This window comes from Tribolium madens, unplaced genomic scaffold (genome assembly GCF_015345945.1).
Source record: "Tribolium madens isolate multiple individuals breed KSU strain unplaced genomic scaffold, Tmad_KSU_1.1 Scaffold_96;HRSCAF=242;Tcas5.2_LG5, whole genome shotgun sequence".
Taxonomy (NCBI): domain Eukaryota; kingdom Metazoa; phylum Arthropoda; class Insecta; order Coleoptera; family Tenebrionidae; genus Tribolium; species Tribolium madens.
Window position 1 is genome coordinate 8,774,621 of NW_025401068.1, and position 26,813 is coordinate 8,801,433.

The 26,813-nt window shown below is 34.2% G+C and overlaps 1 protein-coding gene across 2 annotated transcripts in view; it reads left to right on the plus strand.

Annotated features, from left to right (window-relative positions):
• LOC123013057 (probable nuclear hormone receptor HR38) overlaps window positions 1-19,967 on the plus strand; it is a 28,756-nt gene extending 8,789 nt beyond the window's left edge. For both annotated transcript variants that reach the window (XM_044411368.1, XM_044411369.1), the window contains exons 2-5: window positions 7,377-7,486; window positions 14,180-14,332; window positions 15,005-16,190; window positions 17,938-19,967. In XM_044411368.1, coding sequence (XP_044267303.1) covers window positions 7,377-7,486; window positions 14,180-14,332; window positions 15,005-16,190; window positions 17,938-18,194 — 1,706 coding nt within the window. In that variant the 3' untranslated portion in view covers window positions 18,195-19,967. The remainder of the gene's footprint in view (window positions 1-7,376; window positions 7,487-14,179; window positions 14,333-15,004; window positions 16,191-17,937) is intronic.
• Window positions 19,968-26,813: the final 6,846 nt, after the last annotated feature.

The following is a 26,813-nucleotide window of genomic DNA, read 5'->3' on the forward strand; positions in this document are numbered from 1 at the left end:
GAGGTCGACCACTTTATCGATCGAAGGAAGACTGACTTGTCCTACTTCGTCGTTTAATTGCACCCGTGTTGTCTTGAAACATTTTTGATCAATTGCTCCTTTCGTCGATTCATGACGTTCGGCGGGTAATTAAACAAATCGATGAGACGTCGATAGCGCGGCAAAGAGCTTTGAAAGCTTGGCGGCAATTATTTAGCTGCAGATAAAGAAATGCGAATAGCTTTCGGTTTTTGCATGTCTCTGCGTCCAGTTCGAGTGACCTTGATGTAAAATGGATTTGAAAACTCGTTCTTAACTAATTCTCACCGACGAATAAATTATTCTCGATATGGTGAACAATCTCAGTTTTGATTAGCTAATTATTATATCAATATTGGATTTTGCGGTTCAATAACAGGAGAAATTATTTTAATTGCGTACGCGCTGCCTTGACGCGTTATTGAAATTTCGACTTTTTTCCTAACTGAAGCTAAGGAAATCAACTCCGAGAGACAACGCAATGATACACATCTCAATTCTTTTTGACGCAACTTTCTACTTTTATTATTATATTATTATTACCAATTAACAGAGACGTCTTGTGGATTTTTCCGTGGGCAAAATGTTTCACTTTCGGTGTTGGTAAGATGGTGATTTGCATAAAGTAGAGGACAGTCCTTCGTGACACCGCGGTCAGGAAGGGGGACTGATAATAAAATCCATTAGATTGATTATAATATTAGAGAACCGGTCCTATTCGGGCAACTCGCCTCTTTAGCTGGGAGGCAAAATACACCAACGCGATCAGTGTTCAACACTTTCAGTTTCTAAAATGTTTCCTTCACCCAGTAACGTGCTTTACCGCTTAGAAAAAGACAGAACGTAAAATTGCAAATTGCAGTGATTGCGCAACACCGACAAAATCACCTATGTTTTAACACTTTGCCTTACGTAACACGAATTCAGATAACTGAAGATTGATGAGATAATCTGTTGTTGGAAAGTAATTTTTTCGTGAGTAAATTTTTCCAGAGATCCGCCGTACAGGATGAGTTTTACTAAATTTGCATAAACAAGTCTTAATATGCAAGTATTTGCTGAAAGACTGAAATATTGGCCTTTTATCTTCCAGGATTACTCATAGCCCATAAAAGTTGCGCCATGTTGTTTATTTTTTACGATACATATTACCAATAAAATTACTTAATTGGCTTTTGCTTGCTTCTTGTGATATCCCTGACGGCCACTATGATCATACTTTTCTACATCATATTTTTGCATACTTGTTTTTCTACGTTATGGTATTCGCTTTATGCAATCATTATTATTTTGTTTACATAACTGAAAATCAATAAAATTTCCTTGAATGACTGGAACCTTGGGCCTCAGCCTCCCAAAAGTGGTTTTCCTAGCAGGGCTTAGAATTTCTTCCGAATTTCTCCGATGGTAAACCTTGATTTGAAAACTTCCGACATCCGGAAAGCCTCTTATTTTACAAGTTTTCCAGACGGCCATGGTCAAGAACAATGACAAATGATGCATTTGGAGTGACACTCCTAAGAAAAGTATTTTTTCCGGATTCTCTGATATTCAATACCCATAACAGGTATAATTTTTTATTCGATGGGAATTTCACGTAACCCGATGATTGATAGTTTATCTCGACCTGACAGATTGCAGACTGCGATCATTCGTTTCAATCGGACCTCCTACATGCCAAGAAGAATTTTTCCTGTTGTAATAAGAAGTTTTAAATTGTCAAATAAATGTCTCTATAAAATATTCCCCCGATTCTTTATCGATTGTAATGGGCGGGTGTCAGCCTCTCATTTTATTTATATTACTTGACATTAAGCTGGAATATGGCCACAAAGAAGTTCTTTGTGCGCCATTGATTGGAGTCTATTGAAACATCTTCTCGATGACGTTCCACGAATTCGCTCACTGATCCGCGATTCGTTTTTGGTCCTCCATTATTCTTCTGTCAGCACTTACGCAAGCTTTCTTTACCCCACCACCTGATTAAAAATGGACCATCCATTGAGACTAAATCGAATAAAACAAACAATTTATTTACATGCATCTTTCATGAAGTCCCGCATTTATCCAAGCGTGACTTTCTATTTCTTTGTGGAACTGAAACAAGCAATCATTGTTTACATTTAAATAATTGCTGTCGCAATTCACGGACCCCAAAAGGAAACCGGACTTGTTACAATTTGCCGGAATCAGCTGAAAATCGTCTAGACTGAAAGTAAAAGCGCTGAATCTCGGCAGGTGTGTGCGGAAATAAATATCTTCACGTCTGAAAAACTTCACTCGCTGAAATAACTCACTTGACTGTATCAACACACTCCTTTGTTTATTGCTAGTTTGAGTAAAGTTTTGCTGATGTCTCGGTTGGTTGGCTCCGGGTTGCACCACCTAATGAACACGATCGTGTGTAAACCAAAGCGGCTTTATATTAGAATTGCCCAACCCAAGTGAATAATGAAAAATTCTCCCCGAGTCCGAATTTCAGGACATCATGATCAATATTAATCACAGCCGCGGGCTCGGAGTCTTTTGGAGAAATTTGCATAGCGCCAAGGATTTTTACTGGTGTTGCATTAATTTTATTTTCTTATGTTTTCCGTTAATCCGATGATTCATAGGCAAAGGCCTCGCATATCTTGTTTAAATTAGATTAATTGGTTGCAGGGTGGAATATTAATTCTTTCGAAGATGTGTGTGGAAACATGTAGTAAGACTGATTTATACGCGTTATGACATAACGTGTTTTCATTCTTCTTTAAAACAAATTCTGAAATGATTGCGCATTTAAATATTTTATTTAATGAAGCTATAAAATTGTGCGATTTATTAACTGTAATTTTTTAGTTATCATAATTAACAGGTGTTCAATGATTTACATTGTTTTATGGTTATTTGATACTATTCACATCTTAGCGTGGAGAACACAACAAATAAACGTATTTTATCTGCTGGGTGAAACAGTTGTTATTTATTTTCACGTACGATACAAATTAATTCAACTGTAATTATTAATTTAATTGATATATGGCTCGGTTTACTGTCGCGACAAAAATATTCCAAATGATAAAGAAAACCTTACTCTAGAAAAACGACCATTAATTATTTAATATAAAATGTTAATCTCGATTCGTTTATCACTGTCTTAGACGACACTTGACGGGACACATGCTGTTAATAATAACAATAAAAGTCGATTAGAAATTTATATTGTGAGTGGATGAAAAAATTCAAACCTGGAGTGATTTATCGGGCATTAAAACTCCCAGATATTTCCTGCTGAAATACGAGCTTGGCACTCTTTAATCGTTTACAAGAGTCATCACGCACACAATAAACTTGAAATTTTTACACTAGACGAAAGTTGATAGACACGCAACACTGAATTTATCAAGCAATTACATCTAATGTACTTATCTACGTGTTAACGGGTAATAAAATGTGGACATAAGATGATCATAGCTTTGCATTATATGCCCAGTGCGATCTCATTTAAATGGATAATTGCATGCTAAATGACATTATTTTTAGACTTGGAAATTTCAAACGACTCCTGCTTCACGCATCGGCAACGCTGAAAAACTGAAACACATGTAATTAATTTACATTCATAACAAGCGATTTCAGAATGGTTGCACTTGACGCCCACTTGCGTCAGTTTTTTTAGGAAAATGTGTCAAAATCAGCTTCTTCGTTCCAGTTTAAATAATTTAATTGCGTTATTGAAATGGTTTACATAATAAGTTGTGTAATTTATGAAGAGCGGAGAAAAATTATCTCATAAAAATCATGATTGACCGTTAAGCTATCGACGCTTGGGACGATGCAAATTTACCTCTGGTATGCGTGTGAGAAAAAATCTAATTACCATTTTTGTTGTTAATATAATCATTGCTACTTTCATCGACAATTAAGCGACACTTCTGCTCTATAATTATTCACATATGACGAGATTATCGCTCGACCCAATTTAGATCAGGTTCATTTTGAACTGATGTAATTTTTGGTGATTTTTGCATCACGTCAAAATTTCAAAATTGGATTTTTTAAATAATAAGCGTCCGCGGCCGTTTCGGCACGATTGAGTCGTAGATTGGGATTAAAACGTTGGGTAGCTCGTTAGTTAGCCCAAACTTGGCGTTTCAATTTATCGTGGTAACTGAAGACGATTACTTAAAAATACCTGATTGATGACCATATAAATAATAAATTAAGCCAGAATTACGATGTAATGAGCGGCAGCCGATGAGCAGTGTACCAGATTCTGTCCCGTTCTCCTTAGAACAAATTGATTYTCCGATAGAAAGTGTTCCCACGATGCATTTCGAGGATATATCGACTCGCAAATCTAACGGAATAACTTAAACAATTACTCCAACAATGAACACGCCTACCATCATTTACATACGTATCGGGCCATTAAAGTATGCGCCGTATAAGCCAGATTTATGTGGTGAAGTGACAACCGGCCGATATTAATTATCGTTCAATTAAAGACAGGCGCTATTTTGACAATAATTATTTGATTTCAACTCAATTAAATTGTTGTTGCTGTTAGACATAGGGCGAATAACAGCCTGTCGAGTCAAAACAATGTATTAATAGTTATACGCGTTGTAAAGTGGTAAAAACTTATTTTATTATGATATTATTCTTCGCATCAAGTGGGAGTGTAATTTCGTTTCAAATTGCGAAATTGCGTGGGTTTCAGAACAATTTATTATGTATCGGTTTCAAGTTTCCGAGTTGTGCATAAATTTGGTGAAAAGAGGTAGTTTATGCGGAGACTCCAACGGCGAGTTAGGCGACAAACCTCAAAATATTCGGTTTCAGGCGGTTTAAAATTACCCTAATTTTTGAATTGTTTAGCGATGCGGGTCGGTAACAAGAGTGTTCCTTTCTAACCTGTAAACATTTGAGACTGTGTCTAATAGAGTTGGTGTGTTACTAAAATCGTTGAACCAGCGAACAGTGACTTATTCTAGCCTGGAGCTAGTCATCCAGTGAAAGCAGACACAACGATTTGAAGACGACTGTGATGATCTCTTCACGTATTGTTTGCGCATAATGAAACTCCATTAGACAAACAAATCAAAATCAAAACTCTCGAAACAATCAAGCGACATTCCCTGAATAATGCATCCAGCCCGTTATTGTGCAGTATTTGTATTTACTTTAAGTATGGGAATTGCGTTATTGCGACGTAAATGGTAGAGGAAAACACAATAATTACCATTAGGCAATATGCCCTTAACTGTCGGAGCTTGGATCACCTCGACGGATTTTTCCGCATTTTCAATCAGTATTAAATATTCATTCGGCGATTTTTGCAGATTGACTCAATAGTTTTACTACCTACATAGTTAGCACCCGTTTATCACAGCGTTACATAACGAGCGCACAGTCATAATTAATAACCGATGTGTAGAGACTCATCAGAAAGAAAGTTTTCCATACGTGCCCCGGCCTACTTCGTGGCCCCTGAGGCGCGATGGCTGCGATTAAAATTGCACACAATCCCGACGAAAAGCCCTCGTGACACCCACCAGCAAAACGCAAAATCATTAATTAACAAAACGCCAATAGAAAGCCGTTTCCAGCGGAGACCCCAGTGGTGGATCAGACGCGAAACCGGGAGATTTCAACGATCAATCAGGCCGCGAAATGCTTTATCGCAGCTGTAAATGCAATTAGCCGAGTTCGTAGGTATGTTGTTTATTAGTACACAACATACCGAGATATATGACGAGAAGCTTCGACTATAATTAGAATTGCCAATATGATTTGTACTGTTTGTCTAGCGGACAATAAATCCAATTCGGTCTAATAGAATTCTCTCTAGAGCGCTGCTCTATTTTACTTTTAATTACAGAGTAACAAAGAAGACGGACTTTTTTCAACAGCTCGAAGCACGAAGCATGGTAATTTATCCACACCCACAATGGGTTACATTTACAACTTGGTACTTCTGCTCGAGTTCGCCCGAGGAGGTAGCTCACTTCCCTGTTTAAATGGGTGGCGGTGCAACGATTTTAAATTAAAAGATTGCACGCTCTGAGATAAAGATACATATTGCACTTCATAATGCAAAAAGACGGTGAAAAGTTACTGTAGCAAAACCAGTTCCCGGTAAAATATAACACAATATAATTTTTTTTAATTAAATTTAATTACTCGACTACTTTTGAAGAACCTGTTGCAAAAATTATATTAGTATCAAAAAGTGAAAACTATAGTTGTTCCAGCCATAAGTAAGGCTTTTTAATATTGCAAAAAAACACGAAAAAAATTCTAAAAAAAAAATGAAAGACCAAAATATTGTTATAAAAATGCTTTGCTCTGCATGAAAAATAGCATTATTTGGTATGGTTTTTACAAAAAAAGAAAAAACTTTACTACACCATAAAAAATACAATGCAAGAATATTCTAATTACATACCTCCATATCTTCCGGTGGAAAGTAGGTAACCCCTCTTTTACGCGCGGATCGATTTCCCATTTTTGCCTCTTGGAAATTGCTCACAGGTTGAAGTTCGCGAAATTAATCAAGTTGTCGTCTTTATAATAGACGTGTCGATTTCCCTGTGTAGCAATCACGAGGCAATCATAAACCGGGATGTAATAAAATCGCCGGCAATATGTTTTTTTTAAATATGGCATAAAGCCCCACATAATACAGTCCTCGGCGCTCCATACAAAGCGCGCGTCACGGACCATAACGTTCAAGCCTGTCCTGATTACAAGAGGGCTGCAAATATCAGCGATTCTGGTCCCTCGAGACCAGCAGATCATCACGGTGGGCTGAAATGACTTCGGTGTCGGTCCGCCCCTCGCCTTATATAAAGGCGTGCAACCCTCTGGCACGCCACTGCCTCGAAAGTGTGGCTTAAGTGAACATCCGATTGAAATGCATGTGAAATAAAACCGAGATGACGGCGGTATAATAATGCTCGCTAATAATGCTAATGGTGTGTATTTTTTTCCGGGATAATTGCGTACAAGTTTAGTCCATTTTCAACCGGCATTATTATCTCATCATCATCAATTAAGAATTTGTATCACGTTTTAAGATAATTAGTGTTAAAAGGTTCTTCAGCGAGTTCCGTTGAAAGCTGCGATTATTAATAATTTCTCGAAAAGCTTGTGTAGGTTGTGTCATGCTACACTTTGTAGTCGCTTGAAACATCGCCGTCCGATAATGAAATATGATTCCCATTAAAATCTCTCGACTATTATATAATGTTTTTCTGTCGCTTTCTATTTCTGTAAAAGGCGGTGAAATATTGTCTTGAGGTGCTAGGTATGCCTGAGTCACGGTTTCTACAGTCTTGATTATAACATTAACCCGATTTTTTCTTTTACAGGTACAGTGTTAGTACAGGGCGAAGTCTCAGGTGCCCCCCTGGTGGCGGCGAGCGCGCAGCCTTCCGCCCCAACTAGTCCCCAGTCAAGTATGCTCCTGCTCCAGACACAGGTATGGCTTTCTTATCATTAAACCACCGAAACGCGAGACCCACTTCGCACAATTCGTACAAGATGATCAAAATAATTACGATCAAATAAATTATTTTTATTAGTTAATGAAAAGTTTATTTTCAGTCGCTGAAAACTCGTAAAATGGAAATTTCGACGAGTTATAACAGACGTATTGATAAATGAAACTTTCCAAAAACATACCAACTTATATTTTATCTCGAAGATGTGTACATTTATTGGATGTAACACGGATTGGAATTATATAAGACTTTTGAAATAATCGTTAAATTTATAACGCAACGGTAATTTAATTATTAAAGTGATGGAAGGCTGAAAATTCGGAGAGCTTGAGGCAACTCAAGAAAATTTTCAAATATTCTGTTACAATTTGTTAACTACCGGTTATATCAAATTCGGATTAAGTTTACGACTGAATTTATTAAACAAAATTAGTCTAATATTTTTATTGCTCTTTTTGCGCCACTAAAATTTTATTACCTGCCTAGGATAATCAAATTATATATCTAAATGTCATAGTCAAAAATGTTATGTTATGATTTCTACATGTTATTGAGAAATACAAGAAACGTAAAATTAAAAAAATCTTAATTTACATTCGTTTACGAAAATCAGAATATATTGTGAGAAATTTTTTTTTCTATTTCAGTGTTAGAATAAGTCTATTCCGGCACAAATGACGTCATTTGAGTGCTGGAATAAGTCGTTGGCGTTAATTTAATTTTAGTGACGGACTTTCTTCACAATTCATTTCCAAATGTGAAAATAAAAATTATTTTTTATTTTTTACAGCCGCCTAAAATTATTCCACATAAATGTCGCCAACCGTCACAAAATCTCTAGAAAAAGAATAACTAAAATTTTCGTTTTTTAATTTATAAAATGATGTAAAGCGGCAAAATAGAAAAAATAGTATAAAGCACTTGTTGCAGAAGATTCTTCAAGCACCCATTTGTTCCTCAACTCGCCGCTACGCGGCTCGTTTCGGAATTTCAAATTTGTACTTGAATATAGATACCTTCTGCAACTTGTACTTTAATATTCTATTCTCCAATTCACTTTAAGTTAAAAAATTCTATTTTAATTAATTTAATAAATAATCAAATTGGTGTGTTTTAAAATAAATAAGCCAAGTAACCTTTTCTTTCTTGCAACTCCAAAACTGATGCTCTAAACATGAAAAAATGAGGTACAAAAATCGCAAAATTTATTGTTGCCAATCAATTTCGCCCTCTTTATTCTGGCTCCTTATTTAAGGAATAATTGCCTCATTAATAAAATTCGACGTGAATAAATCAGGTGCAAACTCCTTTTGAGGATTTCGCAAAGAGGTTGTTGCCCTCACATATCCATTAAAAAAGCTGCAGTTATTTAACATTCCGGCATGATCTACAACACGACCTCTGAACTTACACAATTCCCCCCTGCTGACTTTACCACTTTTAAAAGAAATAAGATCACACATCGTGTCCGCTTCAAGAAAATATTAATCATTTTTACGTTTCAAAAGGGGTCATTATTCAAACAAATAATTTATAACAGAACCAGAATAAAAATCTAACAAGTGACATGGTGATCAAGAGATTTTGTCCAGCGATCAAATTACAATTTTTGTCTTTCAAAATTTATCAACGTATGAAATTTAGATAAGATATTGCCGTCATYAGCTGTAGAAACAGTCGGCACCAAACCCGGATACAAGTTTATTGCAGGTATTAATGGTACAATTATTATTATTTATCTTCAAAATTATGCATCCAGCATAGCAACGTTTATATTCCGTTACATATGTTTAAATAATTTGCAAAATGAAGTGGTAAAGTGTGTCCATAACCGTACGTGATTTAGTCCCCTCTCGACATGCTCAACCCATTTCTCTTGCCATAATGTGAAGACAAAACAAAACAAAATATCATATTACCGTTATCATCTCGCGAGATCACGCTTCTATACATTGTGTTCTTGACAGGCGGGTGACTTATTGCCTACAACTTGGGTATTAGTAACGTGTAACGGCCGTTAATAAGGCACCAATGGTGTGTCCTTTTATGATCACACCGTGACGGAACGACTAATTAAAAGTTACAGCAATGTAACGAAWAAATCGACATATTGACWACAATGACGGAAATAACCAACGCTTTATGATATATCTTGTTACTAAGAGCTTTGGAGATGCTCAGAGATATTGTTAATTGGACGCACTGTAACGTGCTGGGTTCTAATAGCGTGAAAAAGCACCATGAAAATAGATAACAATAGCGCACCCAAGAAGCCCGGCGATGCCACGAGATGGTTATTTCTTCGCGAAACGTGTTGCTCGGAATRAGTTAGATAGTAAAGTTTATTTCAGTGTTGAAAAACGAGCATGCAACCATAACAATTAGAGGCATGCGTATGGTAGTAACGCASTGCCTCTATTCGTTCGCATTGCAACCAACAACAATAAGTTCTCACGGCACGCCGGCGCCCAAGCATCACCATAATACAACTACTGGCGTGTCTGTCACAATCACCGCCGACACTTTTTATCGCCAATCATTAGCTAATTATTGTAATGATCGCGTTACTGTTTACATAAATATTTATGTTCGACACGGGGAAAAAAGTTACGCAGATTTTTTTCCAAAGAACTTGAATGCAACATTGTTGGACATCTTATATGGTTGTAACCTTCAAAGCAAATTGTAAAAACTAAAATTTTACTATTTCTGAAGGATTAGTAACCATTTCCAGGGCAGTCGTTTAAGTTTGAGGGGTTTTAACAAATCACAATCACAATTCGGAAGAATCCGGTCAAAACGGATTTTCAAAAATAAGCACATTGTTAAGTGATAACGAGTATTTGTTAYTTTCTTCATAATAGAGGAAAATTGTTAGACTATGACAATTTTAAAATAATACATATTTTTACAATTGGAAAGCTACGATAGGAGCTCTTTATAAAACTTCGGCATGGCTTAAAGCAATTGCTATTGTTTAAATAATAATATTTACGGAGCTAAGCACATACCCACTACCTAATTTGAGGAAAAAAATGCCATTTTTTTATTACGAGTAATTAAGATAATAATTTTTTTCTTGGAAGTTACTTTTATTAGAATACTAGTTTCATAAGTGAAATACAAATGTCTCCTAAATTTTTAACATTAATATCTTTGGTTTTATTGATAGTATGTCTAAACTGTTGACCAAATAATGAAGTCACWACCAAACAATTAATTTAATCTAAATCTAGAGCAAACATGTTTGACTTTGCTCTGTTTCTCCTTCTCCAAATCTCTTTTCTTGCTTTCTTTGTGTAATGCCCATTTACGCCGAACAATTTTGCAATATGGAAATACACAAAGACGTAAAAGGTCATCATCAATTTGATCTAATCGCAATATTATGAAAAATAATAAAACAGAATTTCAAAACAACTGCAATAAAGAGCAAATGTTGGGATGATTACGTTCCCGATGCACTCAGTAGCAATAAAGTTTTTAGTAGTAGTCGCATAAACATCCCACTATTTTATTAAGAACATAAAACGTAATTGGAAGACCATCAAAAGATAGGTACATGTAGTAATAATGATTTTTTGATGTACTCTAATATTGTGAATCAAATGTCAATATTTTTGCCACCAAGCAGCGTTTCTTTTAGCACAAATCTGAAAAAGGAAGCAACCTAAATTCTTCAATAATAATTCGAAAGCGAAGTGACAAATAACCTGAAATTGTTGATAATTGCGATGATGAGAAATAAATTTACACTCGAAATTTTTTGTTCCAAAACTCATTAAAATAAAATATTTAATATAAAAGGATGTTTACCAAGTGGAAGACCTCGTTATACCTTTTACAGTATGTCTAGAGTACTTACACTAACTTCCTGTTTTTCTTAATCATCAATTTAGAGTAACTCCTAATGATCATTATTAATTAATTATAATCTTGATGACGTTGACTTTGACGAAAAAATCCAAGATAAGCTTCAAATTATTCGACTATCATTAGACAAGCTTTATTCCATAACRTGACGGTAATGAAGGCATAATCCATTAATAGCAACACAACAGAAATCCTCCTGAAGCTCTCGTCACTTTAAATCCTGAAAATAATCAGATAACACCWATTCTATACAACTCATTGCCAAATATTTAGACCTCGATAAAAATCAGAACCGCTCCATATGCAACAATGACGAACAGATTTGTAAAGATTTTGCAAGCCTGATGTTGTGAAAGTAATTGATGAGCCGTCATTAGTCTTTGGATGGCTATCTAATCAACATAAATGACTTTAATTAGTTGAGTGGACACATTAGGTGGCGGTAGGTGCGAGATGGAGAAAAATCCGGTGGTGAATGTGAACGGGATCAGCTGTTTCTTGCCGACGGAAACACTTTGCAATTGTGGTATGTGGTTCAGCCTTCGGATTCTTGATGCGTGGCTCAGATCCACGATCATTGCGTGCTACCGTTATAAATACTGTGGCTATCTGACGCACGGCTTAGGCTTTATTTATACGATTGCCGAACGATTATTTACAACATCGGCCGACGGGACAAATAAGTCCAATCCGGATCTGCATAATAGAAAGCGCACGCACGACAAAGAAAATTCTACAGTAAAATCAAGGATTAGACTGATACTTCTCTAAAGAGCTTTTATTATGCGGAAGATTGGTATCACTTTTCGCCCCGAGTGGAAAAATGGAAAAATTGATTTTTAAGAACCCTGATAAAAATGTTGAGAAAAAGCAAACACCGTAATTATTGCAATTAAATTCCAGTTTATAACTTCGTGTAATTATACGTAGCTCAACATGAGGGTATAATTTCAGTGAAGTTATCGCAAAGCAAGATTTACTCTTATTCATTATAATCTGGCGGAAAACTCCTATTAGCACTCGACTCAATTCTTAAATAAAACATCCAACTTCTAAGTGCGAGTTAAAGAACCAGTAATATAGCAATTTTTGCTGTGTATACCTCATTTAAATAATATAAAAAATAGTAAACAAAATACCTGTCAGGAATCTTAAATACGCAATGATGTAAAAGTTTGATGTCAGACAATGACAAATTACTTATTACTTCACTTTATGATGAAAGATAACAAAGTCTCTTGTTTTCATATTATAATCGTGTGCCTATGGAAAATCCGGAATACAATATTGCTTGTCGATAGTTATCTAATAAACACTAATAAATAACCTAACATTATTTCCATCTTATTAAAATTATACTTATATGAATTTATTTGTGTTGTGAAAATCCGAAATTTCATGCTTTTTTAAATARCATTTCATGTCTCTCACTTTTGGCAAAACAATCATAAATAACCTTTTTCATTAACCTAGGTTCAGAATTAAATGATGTTAATTTCGTTAATCAAGAAAATTGAAAAAATCAATAGTTGTTTCATAAAGAAATACCGACAGAATCTGCCGTTCAAAATGGCCAATTAAGAAAGAAAGAAATGAATTTAACATTTACCTCTTAATTAATTGTAAAGTTAATGAAAGTTCGTGAATTAAACACGAACAAAAAAGTCGACGGATTTTGTGAAAACACTTGTTCAGGCTTGGTTATACTTTAATTGAAATTACTGTTAATATGTTTTTACACCCAGGATTGCTATTTCCATAATTGACAATATACTGGTTATATGAGATTAGAAAACTCAATTATCCTAGGCTGAAAATAGTAAAATAACCAATTAAAATAAATGAAGTCTTACACAACAAACATGTAATGATCATTTAATATGAAAATTTGTGAGTGAAATTGTGACTATTGTTGTAACGTTAAATGTGATTTAAGTTTCGTTTAATCGTTTGGCATTGAATCAAAAGAACGAAAGCTGATTGAAAACGAAATAAATATAGAAAGCGGAGAATGACACGACAAATGAAGATAAAATTAATGGCTCTCTTTTCAGTCAAAGAAGACGAGAATTATGTCCTAAAACGTTCTTCAAACTCGAGTTTTAATACCTWTACAGAAATAACCGAATTGGATTTTAATTCTGTGGCTATTTTTATTTTTACATTAATAATAATAGATCAGTGGTGATCTTGATTTAGTTGCTGCTCGGGTTAGTGAAACAAACGCCCATGCAATGGTCAATCCGACATGTTCATTCATCTTCCATTTTAATTAATGAATCATATCTGGTAGACATTTAGTGGACGTTTTTAATGTAATATGTGGAGATACGTGAACAATAATTTTTAATCACCTTGTCCACAAGAAAACTCACTTAGTTACCTCCCATATATCAACACTCGAGGTCAATTTAAGGCAAAAATTTTACCCAATGAAAATATCGTTTATTTTTCTTGTTATGTGTTATTGACCAGATGGTGATTTTTGTGCAGCATTTGATTTATTGTTAATGAGGTAGTTGATCGAATTCTAGTGCGGGGCTAGTCGGCCATGTTGGGCGTCGCGGCGTCCCTCTAGAAACGCCGACGCATGTTCGGCATCCTACCAATGAAACGGTAGCAGTCGACCACGCCTCTTCATGGTCCGCGTGCATAGCCTTCCCCTGTCTAGGAGAAGTAGAACACGGCAATAATTCCAATCTGTCTCCGATCACCTGTCGAACAAGACCGCGCGCGCGTTTATAATTAGCCCTCGGAGATGATCTCCTCGTCACTATTTATGGTGTGTTTTGTTCCAGACCCCGTTTGGCTCGAGCAGTTTCGCGGATCTGCTGAGTGCGCCCTTTTCGGACGACCCAAGCAGCGTCTTGCCCCCTGAAGACCTCGACCCCTTTCCGGACGTCGCCCTACAATCCCAGCCGGCCTCCCCGGCCCCGCTACCCAGCTTCCAGGTACGAAAACACAGCACATGGGCAACATTTTAAAACAAATAACTCCTTATCATTTGATTCAGTTTTGACATCAAAAATAAAGTAATCATCCAGAAATGTCATTCTAAGTTCCTAATTGTCGACGATTTTCTTAGACTGTGAAATTTCTTTCCTGTTTCAATAGCAGTAATAATACTAATAATAATTAAAAATTACTATTTGGTGTAATTAAAAAAAGTATTTAATCGTAACGGGTACTTCACACCTACTTATGATGCCTACACAAAGCTTGTATTACGTGGTTTTTATATTTATTTATACTATTATTATTATTGTGTGGCATTGAACACTTAGGTACCAAAACCCTTATGTGAAATTAGAAAAAAAAAAAAACTCATGCAACTTTCTGTCCATCAAGGAATTGCATCTCGTGTAGTTGAAAGAAATATGTTTTTAGAAGAAATTGGTTCAGGATTATCAAAGAAATTGTTTATTATAGAGACTGTTTTATTTGCAAGAAATACCTAATACAAGTGTTATGAAAAGCCCCAAAATTAAAACACAAATTGTTATTATTATTTTCAAATCTAGATCTACTCTTCAAAGTTGTGCTTCATGAAGATTCATTACTGCATCTTATTAAAAATCAAGTAACCGTAATCTTATCTCTTGTCTTTTCAACCCTTATTTCAGGAGACCTACTCAGTCCGTTACAACGCCCCCTTCAAAATGGACGAAGAATGCTTCAACGTCTCCTATCACCACCCCCCGCACCACGTCTCCGCGCCGCACCATTACGACTATCAACAGTTGCAATACACCGCTTCCAGCCCTTACTACCCACCCCCACAGACCTGCAGTCCCGGCTTCGATACCCTCATCTCTCAAGAAACTTATTCCCTCCCAGCGTACCAAACCGCCACATCGGAACTCCACGTCAGCACAGCTTTGAGCCCCCGCCAAAGGCGAGCTTCCTTGCCACTGCAACGCTCCGAGAGTACCAGCAGCAGTGAAAGCCCTAAACTGCGGATGCCGGGGCCTTCGGCCAGTTCATCGGCTGCGAGTTCTCCCGGTGGAATCGCCGAGACGCCCTCCAAAGGCCCCACACCACCATCCCCATCACAACTCTGCGCCGTCTGCGGAGACACCGCCGCTTGTCAGCACTACGGCGTGAGGACCTGCGAGGGCTGCAAAGGGTTCTTCAAGCGTACCGTCCAGAAGGGCTCCAAGTATGTTTGTCTGGCTGACAAGGCTTGTCCCGTGGACAAGCGGAGGAGGAATCGGTGCCAGTTCTGCCGGTTCCAGAAGTGTCTGGCTGTCGGAATGGTTAAGGAGGTGGTCAGGACGGATTCGCTGAAGGGGAGAAGAGGAAGATTGCCGTCAAAACCGAAATCTCCGCAAGAGTCGCCGCCGAGTCCTCCAGTTTCACTTATCACAGCTTTAGTTCGAGCACATGTCGACACCACCCCTGATCTCGCTAATTTAGACTATTCTCAATACTTAGAACCCAGTCCTATCGAACCGGTCATCTCCGAGGCCGAGAAAATTCAACAGTTTTACACCCTTTTGACCACCTCGGTGGACGTTATCAAAAACTTCGCCGACAAGATCCCCGGCTTTCAGGAGTTGTGTCCCGAAGATCGCGAACTCCTGTTCCAGTCAGCCTCACTAGAGTTGTTCGTTTTAAGGCTAGCCTACCGCACCCATCCCAACGACACCAAACTGACGTTCTGCAACGGCGTCGTGCTGGATAAGCAGCAGTGTCAAAGGTCTTTCGGTGATTGGTTGCATGCCATCATGGAATTCTGCAGCAGCTTGATGGCGATGGAGATTGATATTTCGGCGTTTGCCTGTCTGTGTGCACTCACCCTCATCACCGGTAAGTGATTGCGTGAGGACGTTATAAATAATTTAAGGGCTGTGTCCGAGTTGATTGAAACTTGATGATATTTCGAATTAATCGAATTCGGAATTGGATCACGATACAGCCGTCGTGGAAAATGCGTGATTTTAATTTAATACTCTCGCCGAGGTATAATTTATTCAGATATAGAGACCATGACTACACAAGATTTTATACATAAATTAAGCTCACCGCAAACGCAAGTACAGTTTAATAACGTTGGATTTTTTTATTAAACGGTTATTAGTGAGAATGGAGCGATTGAGGACAAACCAGGGTCAGCAGATTGACAGATTGCAATTTTTGAAATTCGATAAGTATTCCGAGAACGGAATGAATGCAGTCGGAAATATCGACGATATAGATTATAAGAAAACCAAAGGTTAAATAATAATAGAAATAAATCATTAGCGAGAAAACCTGTGGGGTATTTCAGAAACAAGACACAATATAGACTCTTGTTACAAGTAATTATTTCTTTATTTTTATTCACATTAGACAAATTACGTGAATTCAATAATTGTTACTTTTCCTCCCTTCAAAACGTTTCATATCACAGTCGGAATTGCAATTTCATAATTATGCAATTTTTGTGATAATAATTGACAACATAGTACATACCTAATATTTCGATTTTTAGCAGAAAGAATAATATATCAAAATTTGAAGATTTTTTGAAACTTATGATAAAGTTATGAATAAAGAAATCTTACACATCTGAGCAATGAGCATTGCTAAAGTAAATTTGACTGTCGAATTGCATTTTTTAATGCCACTTCAGTATTCGATTAAGTATTTTTTGTTATTAATACAGATTAAAAAAAATGTCCCAGCAATTAGGTACTTTTGTAAAACAATTGTAGGGCCGTTATCCTTCATGTTTTTCGATCAAAACATTTGGAATTCTTGCACTAAATCTTCAAGTCTCATACAGTTTTTTCGAAATATATTGTCATTTTTTAATGGATTTGACTAGATTTTTGTCCAAAATTACCATTTCTATTTTTAAACCAGACGGTCGTTCTGGCCAAGGCTAAATTAAGCGATCGAATATCCTGAACGTGATAACTTTTTTTACGTTATATAATACAAAACGTAGACAAAATACTGATATTTTAACAAGTCAATTTATAACAAACAACGCTGAAGGAGTAGTCATAAAAATCGTGATTTAATTCTTTTAGTCTGTTGCCAAATTTATTAGTCACTTTTTATAACCTACTAAACTTGCAAATTTTTGTCCAATTTCGACGTGTTTTTATAATTAGGAAATATTTCATTCATTAATTATATGTATTTGAATAGCATTGAAGGAGTTCTCATTAAAATATTGACTTGGTTTTAAAAAAAATAGTGAAAAAAACGTAATTTATTGGTTGTTGGACTTCATCAACAAATTTTGTGCATGTTGTATTAAAGAATTTAGCATGTAATAAGAGAAATCGTCATTCTGCTGACTCAGCGTGCACGTTAGTCAATGCGTCCCTGGGGCCCCAATATTTAAAATTCTCGGGTTTTTAGGATTATGGTTAAAAATACGAGCGCAAATTTCGTAACGAAATTGATCTTCGGGGAAGGAGTGTTTTTAGATGGACGTTTAAAAATATTCAGTTTGGCAAGTGTTAGCCGTTGTGCAAGTTTAAATTTTTATTTCCGATTTTGAATGCTTGAAATAAATCGGTTGCGAAATCACAAGTTGTTACCACGGAACTCCTTGTTGCAGAGCGCCACGGTTTGAAGGAACCCCACCGCGTGGAGCAACTTCAAATGAAGATAATTTCCTCGTTGAGGGATCATGTGACGTACAACGCGGAGGCGCAGAGGAAGGCGCACTACTTCAGCCGGTTACTAGGCAAACTGCCGGAATTGAGGTCCTTGAGCGTGCAAGGACTGCAAAGGATTTTTTACCTGAAACTGGAAGATTTGGTCCCGGCCCCTCCCCTCATCGAGAAGATGTTCGTGGCTAGCCTACCTTTCTAAATTCTTAGTTGATATATTTCGAAACGTGATAAACTCTTCTATGTGATTTGTTATATAGGTCGTACTTACGTGTAGTCTTTCCCGAGGGTGAGGAAACTGCCCGAAAATTCTGGGGTCATGGCCTAAAAAAGACGCTTTTTTGGGACGATGATGATGGGGCTGGTCGAATTTCGGGCAGTTTCGCCAAATTCCGAATTATGTTGAGAACTTTTGATGTTGCAGTTCTTGTGCACGGTAATCTAGACACCTTTTCCACTTTAAGAAACACGTCACTGTATACAARCGATGTTTTTTACGTTTTTTGTAAAAATTATTGTTGCTTACTCTCGTAGGCTTAATTATTATACCTATTGATGTTTGCTGTTTCTAGTGCTCGGGCACTGAATACTCAGAACTCGATTCTGATGATCACAATTTTTATTTGTGACGAAATATATTTTGAATACGCGACCAAGAGGAACGAACCTGAAGATAATACTCTAAAGAGCAGAAACTTATGTTACAATTTTACGTGATAAAGTATAATTAGGGTTATAGTAGTATATTGTAAGCTTTTATTATTTTTTTCAATGTTACCACTACACAGATCGTGTGGAACCACTAATATATGCGATATACCTAGTCAAGGCACTGTACATACTTAAAAAAATATTTTATTTACACAAAAAGAATTCTATATTTTAATAGTTATGTAATAAATTACCTGTCGGGAGTTACCTGCAACTATTTAATTTTTATATTCGCTTTATTTGTGTATTTTTATATGAAACTAAAGAATAGTCGAGAGCTTTCCCCTTAAATGTTGACCAAAATTGTAGAATTGATTCCTAGTTTTTGAGGGGTTTTTACTAATTTTGCGCTAGTTACCAGTCGACTTCAAGAATTAAACGTGCCATTTCATATCTATAATTTCATATCAACAACTGCCTTGGATTGTAACGGATGGACTGAAAAGAGAGTTACCTGATGGAATGGTCGATATTTAGGTGTTAACCTGCACCTTTATTCTTTATAAAACTTACACCGTCCGCTTATAATATTATAGTGTTAAAGAAATATACAAGAGCTTTAGTTGATGTCCTTTTCGCACTAACGGCTTTGTTCAAAGGAATTTAAGAAAATAATTTATTGTAAATAAGATGCTAATATAGAGATATAATTGCTATTTTTTTAGCATACGGTTCGGGCAAACGGGAACCTTGCAATATTCGTCATCTCTAGAATTTTGTACCTGCTTTATTTCTATCTGTTTTGTATGTTTTGGAAAAAATATGTGTACTTAATCGACGATCGATGGATTATTTTCCAAAAACAACTTTTTTACCAGGGTCTAGGCATTAATTCTCTTTTTTTAAAAGGTTTACCACCTATTTTAATTAAAAGCACAACTTGTTAACTACGTTTTATAAATTTATTATTGAAACTTGCCATTAAATGCCAGTTTTTACTTGCTGTATTGACTAGATTAGATTTTTTTAAGTTTTAAATTATGTTAGATATAGTTACCAACAAATCCTATATTCTACAGCTCTGTAGATTATGTGTAATCGTATGTGTTAGTTTTTACCTGATTCTATCGAAAAATAATGATAAACTTAAGTGAACAATTATTACAACAATTATTTCACAGATTTAGATATATCATTATAATGTATTTAACCCTTTTACAGTTTACTTATTTATCATATCATTGCCTTTTACCTTTTTTTTTGTTAGGTATATGAAATATATTGTAACAATTTTATTTGATTTAATAAAAGTTATGAAGTAAGATTCTTTTGTACTTTCCAACTTCCAGAACACATTTTTCAAGCAATTAAAACAGAATCTGCACATTAAACCGGCTTCCACTAATAAATAACGACCACTTTATTTAATAGTTATTGACAGCAAATTACGAATAATTATGCTGTAAAAAGATTCATGAAATCTACTATAAATTACACCGAGTAGGTATTCACTCTAAAAAAATAAACATTATTTCAAAACTTGATGTACGTCATTGACGCATATAATACTCTTAATTAATAAACTGAAATACCTATATCCCAGGTATTCGAATAAGAATAAATTGAATTAAAAATGACATTCTTTGTAAAAAATACAGCTTCATAACTCTCCTTATATGTTTTCTCAAATGARGTCTGTTCCATTCAAAATTATAAAATTAACTTGACGCTGAATCATAATTAATGACGAAAAAAAGCTATCAGTACAAATTCAGGATTTAATTAATTAGCATATGAAAGAGCTGAATGATGTAATTATAACAAACGAATTTCTTGACGTGAGTACATACCAACGAGTTTTTATGCGATGATATGTATTAAAAGATTCAGCTCTGAGCTACAGCGAACGCATTCTGAAGGCAATCAACTTCATTTGACTAAGTATTTCCTACATTTTGCAAACATCCCTAGTAGTAAGAAAGCCCCTTCAACACACTGCCACTTTTTAAGGAAAACACCCCGATTTTCAAGGGTAAACTGAAAAGCAGAAAAAATCGTGAAAACACCCTCGTTGGGAGGTATATTTTAAAATTAACATTTTTTAAGGAAAACAACCCGATTTTCAAGGGTAAACTGAAAAGCACAAAAAATKGTGAAAACACCCTTGTTTGAAGGTATATTTTGAAATTAACATTTTTTAAGAAAAACACCCCGATTTTCAAGGGTAAACTGAAAAGCAGAAAAAATCGTGAAAACACCCTCGTTTGAAGGTATATTTTAAAATTAACATTTTTCAAAGATTTTACTCTGTTATGGTAATAATAGAGGATTAGGATAATTATAGAACTACTTATGTCAAAAATAGATAAAATTTATTCAAAAGAATCATATGAGTTGGAATATTTGGTGTATGCCCAAACGGTATAAAAATGACCAAGTTACAAATTATTTGCTCGAATTTATGGGATAAAAAACGCGATTATAAGAATCACAGACGATTAATTAGTTTTATTATTTGATCGATAAGACCACATTTAAATCCAAAAACTGTCAAGTCAAATTTATCAGATTTAACTAATGTATTCGAAATATCATCAAATTCATCTTTAAAGAAATATAAATTTCTATATCTGAATGCTCTGCTTATATTTGGAGGTATTCCAGCAAATAATTCTGAAATAAGGCCGTTTATATACAAAACTTTATCATCAGGTGTATTGCGTGATTCACCAAAATACCAATTTTCTGATTTATCAAAATGAATTCCTAAACATTCATTATTATTTGGAAAGAAGCCATGTGCTAAAACATTACCTTTTCCGTCAAAACTGCTAGAACATATTCCTTTTTGACACCGTGAATTATGATTATGTTGAAACAGCGTATTAGAAAATGAAATAAGTATGTCCGGTTTAACACTATTGTAATTAAACTTTAAATTTGAAACAGATTCCCATTGATCAAAATCTTTTTGTGCTAATTCTTTCATCTCGTTTGTAGCTAACGAAAAATACCATTTAAGATTTGTTTTATTCCATTTTTGATAATGAACTCTATAAGCTGTTGGATTATCTTTAACGCCACATCTAGGTTTACTGATAAGTGCAAGTGTTTCTTGATTTAATGTTCCATCAGTTGGTAAATTATAGAATTCTTGAAACCTTATTAATGCTTCATTGGTATGCGAAGCACTAGTCAAAGACGTTTCTGTTAATAATAATCCATTACTCTCTAAATATCCAAATTGTTCTAAATAACTTGTAATATTAATATCATCTGAATTTTTTACAGTAGTGAGAAATAAGAAAAGAATAATATATTTCATTTATTAGAGTAAATATCAAATTAAACAATTGAAATATCTTCAAAAATAATAATATTACAAAAACAATCTCCATAATCTTTAGACTTGAAGTTCATATTATCTCTTTGCAGAGACACTCTTTGTTTTTTATCAAGAAAATACGATATAGCGTCATATAACTTATATAACTTATTAATTTTTCATGAATCTGAAAATAAGTCAACATCGGATAAATATAACTTCAAGTTTCCCTCTAAAATAAATAATAACCCATTAGTTGGGCCAACGTCATCTGATTTACTTATAGCAGTAATTTCATAGCACTTATCAACCTTWAWATCAAATAATTTAATTTCTTTTGGTTCTGTCATCGTCTTCGACTCTGGGCTGGCCTTACCAGTCATTTATTACAATAAGAAATCATCAATTACCGTTTAAGTGAACTTTTTCTAGGTATTTTTCTCTGCCAAATTCCTCTTCACGTATATTTACTTCTTTTTCATTTATTTTATCAGCCTTATATAAATGCAATAACTGTCTATAAAATTTATAAATGAACTTATATTCTTCTATTCTTTCTGATATTTTTAATCTCTTATCTAAGATTTCTATTACCCCCGCACCAAGAGATAAACAAACTAGTGGAGGTAGGGCTAACGAAGATAATCCCGATGCACTAAATAATAATTTACTAATAGATAATCCGATTCCAATTTTATAAAAATATATGTAACTTTTTCTGTATACATACAAGCGTTTTTGTAAATATTTTTCCATTTATAACATATAGATAATATATATTTTTTTAATTACGTTCAAATATTGAAATAGTAGGTATTATCACGAGTGTGCAAAGGCGAATCTTTTCTCATTTAAACTACACGGTATCTGTTTAAAAGAATATAATATATCATAAAAATCTTTGCCTCTGTTGACATTAATTATCACATATATACAGTAATGACCACATAAAACAGAAGAATTCATTTGTAACTGCGTGCTATTCCATGCAATATTTTTTCCGCTACTTAATAAATATTTTTTCCGCTACTTAATAAATATTTTTTTATTTTTTCTGGTGGAGATATTCCAAAACTGTCAAAATATAAAATATTTCTTAAATATGGTTTGTTTATGTAACATACCCAGTGTGAGCCATAACAATTAGAGGGTTGAAAATTAATTATACCTGATTCATCTTTTCTAATTTTTTTTGGTAACATGTCAATTGCAAAAACACCTCGAAAATTTCGCGTAGCTTCATGAGGTAAACCCGAATTTTTCATAATATCAGATATTTCTATATTACTTAAACCCGATTTCCTATCAATTTTATTCCTTGTCCATATGTCTTCGTCTTTTTTGTGTTTTTTTTAATCCTTTTTTATACCATCTCCAAAGCCTTTTTGTGCTAATTTAGTACCAGCATAACCAGCAGCACCTAATCCCAATGCTTTGGCTACAGCTAATGCCGCAGGAATTAAAGCAGGTAAAAATCCACCTATCTGTGTTGGAGAAAATTTGATATCACAATATTTTTTCTTCTCTTTTTTACACTTTTTAATTTCATCAATCTGATTTTCTCTTAATTTAATAGTATTATTAGGTCTTTCTGTTAAATCGAATCTTATATTACAATCTATTCTTTTTTCTTTACAACTTTGGAGTTTCTTTATTTGATTGGGTGATAAATATACTTTATAATCATTCATTTATTTAATTAAAAACTCGGTAAAACCTCGTCTACTTCATTTCCAAATAAATCTTTTCATCTTTGATATTCATGCTTGCAATTCTTTGAGATTCAACGACAGCATATATATAGTAATTAACATTTTGATAATCTTTTAATGTCCAATTAACTTCTAGTTTAGATGATTTTGTTTTACTAAATAAATTTTCATCATTTTCTTTTGTTACATCAAAAGCAACAACTAAATAYAGGTTACAAAAATCTTTATAGCTAACGCACGTACCTTCATCCAAATATTTTTTCTTAATTACAAGAGCGGAATGCGGCAAACAAACCGTTGTAAATCCTCATTATTCACCCCTGATATTCATAAGTAGGATGTTGGGTACCATTGATTTTAATATTTATTCTTTCTAAATTCATATTATCAAAAATCATCATTGTCTTGGTAAAATTATCATTTCGTTCAGCTCTAGAAAAAACTATAAAAACTCTAGWTATTTTATTTTGATTATTTACAACGCGCCAGTTTCCACTTCCAGAAGACCACAAATTACTACGGTAACAGTTAAGCGCATTCCATCCACAAAGAAAGTTAGATTTGCTAACTAATAATGAAGATAATATTTTTTCAGTTTCTTATGAGGGTTTTACTATTGGGATCCACAAACTACTATCAGATATTTCATAATCATAATTTCCATCAACTTTAGCGTGTAATATATTTTTCACCCTATTTTTACGTCATTCAATGCGAATTTTTCCATTCAAACTTTGTTACAGTCTCGTACAAATCGGAAAATTTTAGATAGTGATTGTGATAGTTTTTTTATCTTTTGTTAACAACCATCTCTCTAAATATCCTTTATTGAATGCAGAATTATTTGTGATTTTTGAAACAATAGTTTTTATATCAACGTCTAAATCTTTAAATTTTTCCGCCTTATTTTTCGCATCATATTTGTATTGKGACGTATCTGCTGAATCTGCTGTGTCTGGGTACCAACACAATTGTAATGCTGAAGTATCAGGAACAGCTCCTGAAAATTCAATCAGATTTGAAATTAGCGTAGCAACATCCACATAATTTGTTTCTTCTATCAATACCTCTTCATAGAACAACCTCWTAGAAAAAATAGAAAAAAAGGTGGAAAATCAACAAGAGGACCACCTGGTATAGGATTTAATCTAACAGAAAACGGCGATTATGATATCGCAGGACWCAAATTAGTTAATGTAAAACAACCAGAAAACCCTGGCGATGCTGTTAATTTACAATATTTAGCGTCAGCGTCCACAAAATGGACTAGTGCTTTGCATGCTGCTATGGACAAAGTCAACGATAACATGATCAAAAAAGATGATTCAGAAAGCGTTTTAAAAACCGTTAAGCAATCGTTAGATTCGGTGAATATAACCGCTACAAAAAGATATATCGATATTGGTAATAGAAGATTAGTTAAAACTGCTGATGCAGTTGATAAATATGATGTTGTCAATAAAGGACAACTAGATATTTACGGAGAAAGGCTAATTAACTTGGAAACTGAATTCATGAAAAAAACTCATTATTCATTTTTACAATTTGTAGGAAAAATTAATTTTGAAAAGGGAACATATGATCAAAAGATTATAACTATGCTTAAGTTTACTTTTGATGGAGAACTCCAATCAGATTTTATATGTTAGTCAAGTTTTCTTTATAATTATTTACAAAAATAAACATATATAAATGGAAAGCAATATAGTAATCAATTTAAATGAAAATGGTATCTCCACTGTTTGTTGTACAGTAAACGGTGAAAAAATTGAATTTACTCTGACAGGAGATGAAGAAGTTGAATTGTTACGAAAGGTTACTGTTATTTTGCTTACAAAATTACCGCCAGAAGAAGCGCATAAACATCTGAATAAATTCTTAAAATTCGTCTAATTAATTAAAAATAACAATCGTGTTCGACAAGTTGGACAATTCGTGCGAATTACTCCACAATACACCGCAGCCGAAGGGAATTTAGTTTATTGCTAACTAAATGGATTATTGTAAAATATGCAAAACAAAAACTAAATCTACTGGAAAACCAGAATTTATTGCAAAATATAAACGCTGGAGAAGAATATCAGCTTGCAGAATTTGTCAATCAGTAAAAAATAATATTTCTAAATCACCTAAAGATATTTTAATTTTTGAATTATTTAACCCTTAAACTGCTAAATTAGTTTTATAATCCTTGCGCTGTGTGCGCACATATTTTGGGTGGTGCGTGGTATATACGGTTAGAGCGGTTAAATCTTATTGCGTAGAAATACGTTTTGAGCAGTTTACTGCTAAATTCACAAATTCTTAGAAAAATTTTCAGGTCTGTATTTGTAAAATTTAGAGTAAAGGTAATTTGTTTTATTCAGTGCAATATTTTAAGAGTACAGAAACCTTATTACATCGCATAAGTTTTTTAAATACTCCCTAATTGTTTTCATAAAACGTAATAATCAAAATTATCAATTTCTTGAACAGAATAATACTTTGTCACCGTTTTTAGCAAAAATTTACTTTAGCTCTTGATCAGTAAAAAATTTGTTTTGTATTGTTGATGCAAAAAAGACATTTGTTCTGTAACAATAAAAAGCAAACTTAAAAAATTGTATAAYCAATAAAATAATTTCGCTTGTAAGAAGTCATCACTCATTTTTCCGTGCTAATATCGCAGAACACAACTTTTGAACATTCTTTTATGAAAAAAATGAATCCGTCCCATGGGTTTCTAAGAACGCATTAAACAGTTACCGCGTATAAATACGTTTAGAGCAGTTAACAACACCAAAGAAAAAAAATTTGAATTAGCAATGGATTTATGGTCTTTTTATATTAAGAAACTAATATAATTTCAAAATAASTCATTTCAAAGAAAAGACATTTCAAAAAAATATGGCATGAAAAATTAGAAACATATATTAACGACTTAAAAGGATAATTCGGACAAAGTCCTCATGAGCAAAGCGAATTTCATCCATAAATGTTTTTTTGAATAATTTTTTTCCCTAATAAATGGGGCTCTCGAAAGATCAGCTTCGTAAAATGAGCCTCGAGGAAATTATAAAACTTACTCAAGGTGATTTAAAAAAAGTGGGCGACATAATTGAACAAATTAATAAAGACAGTTCGTCTTCGACTC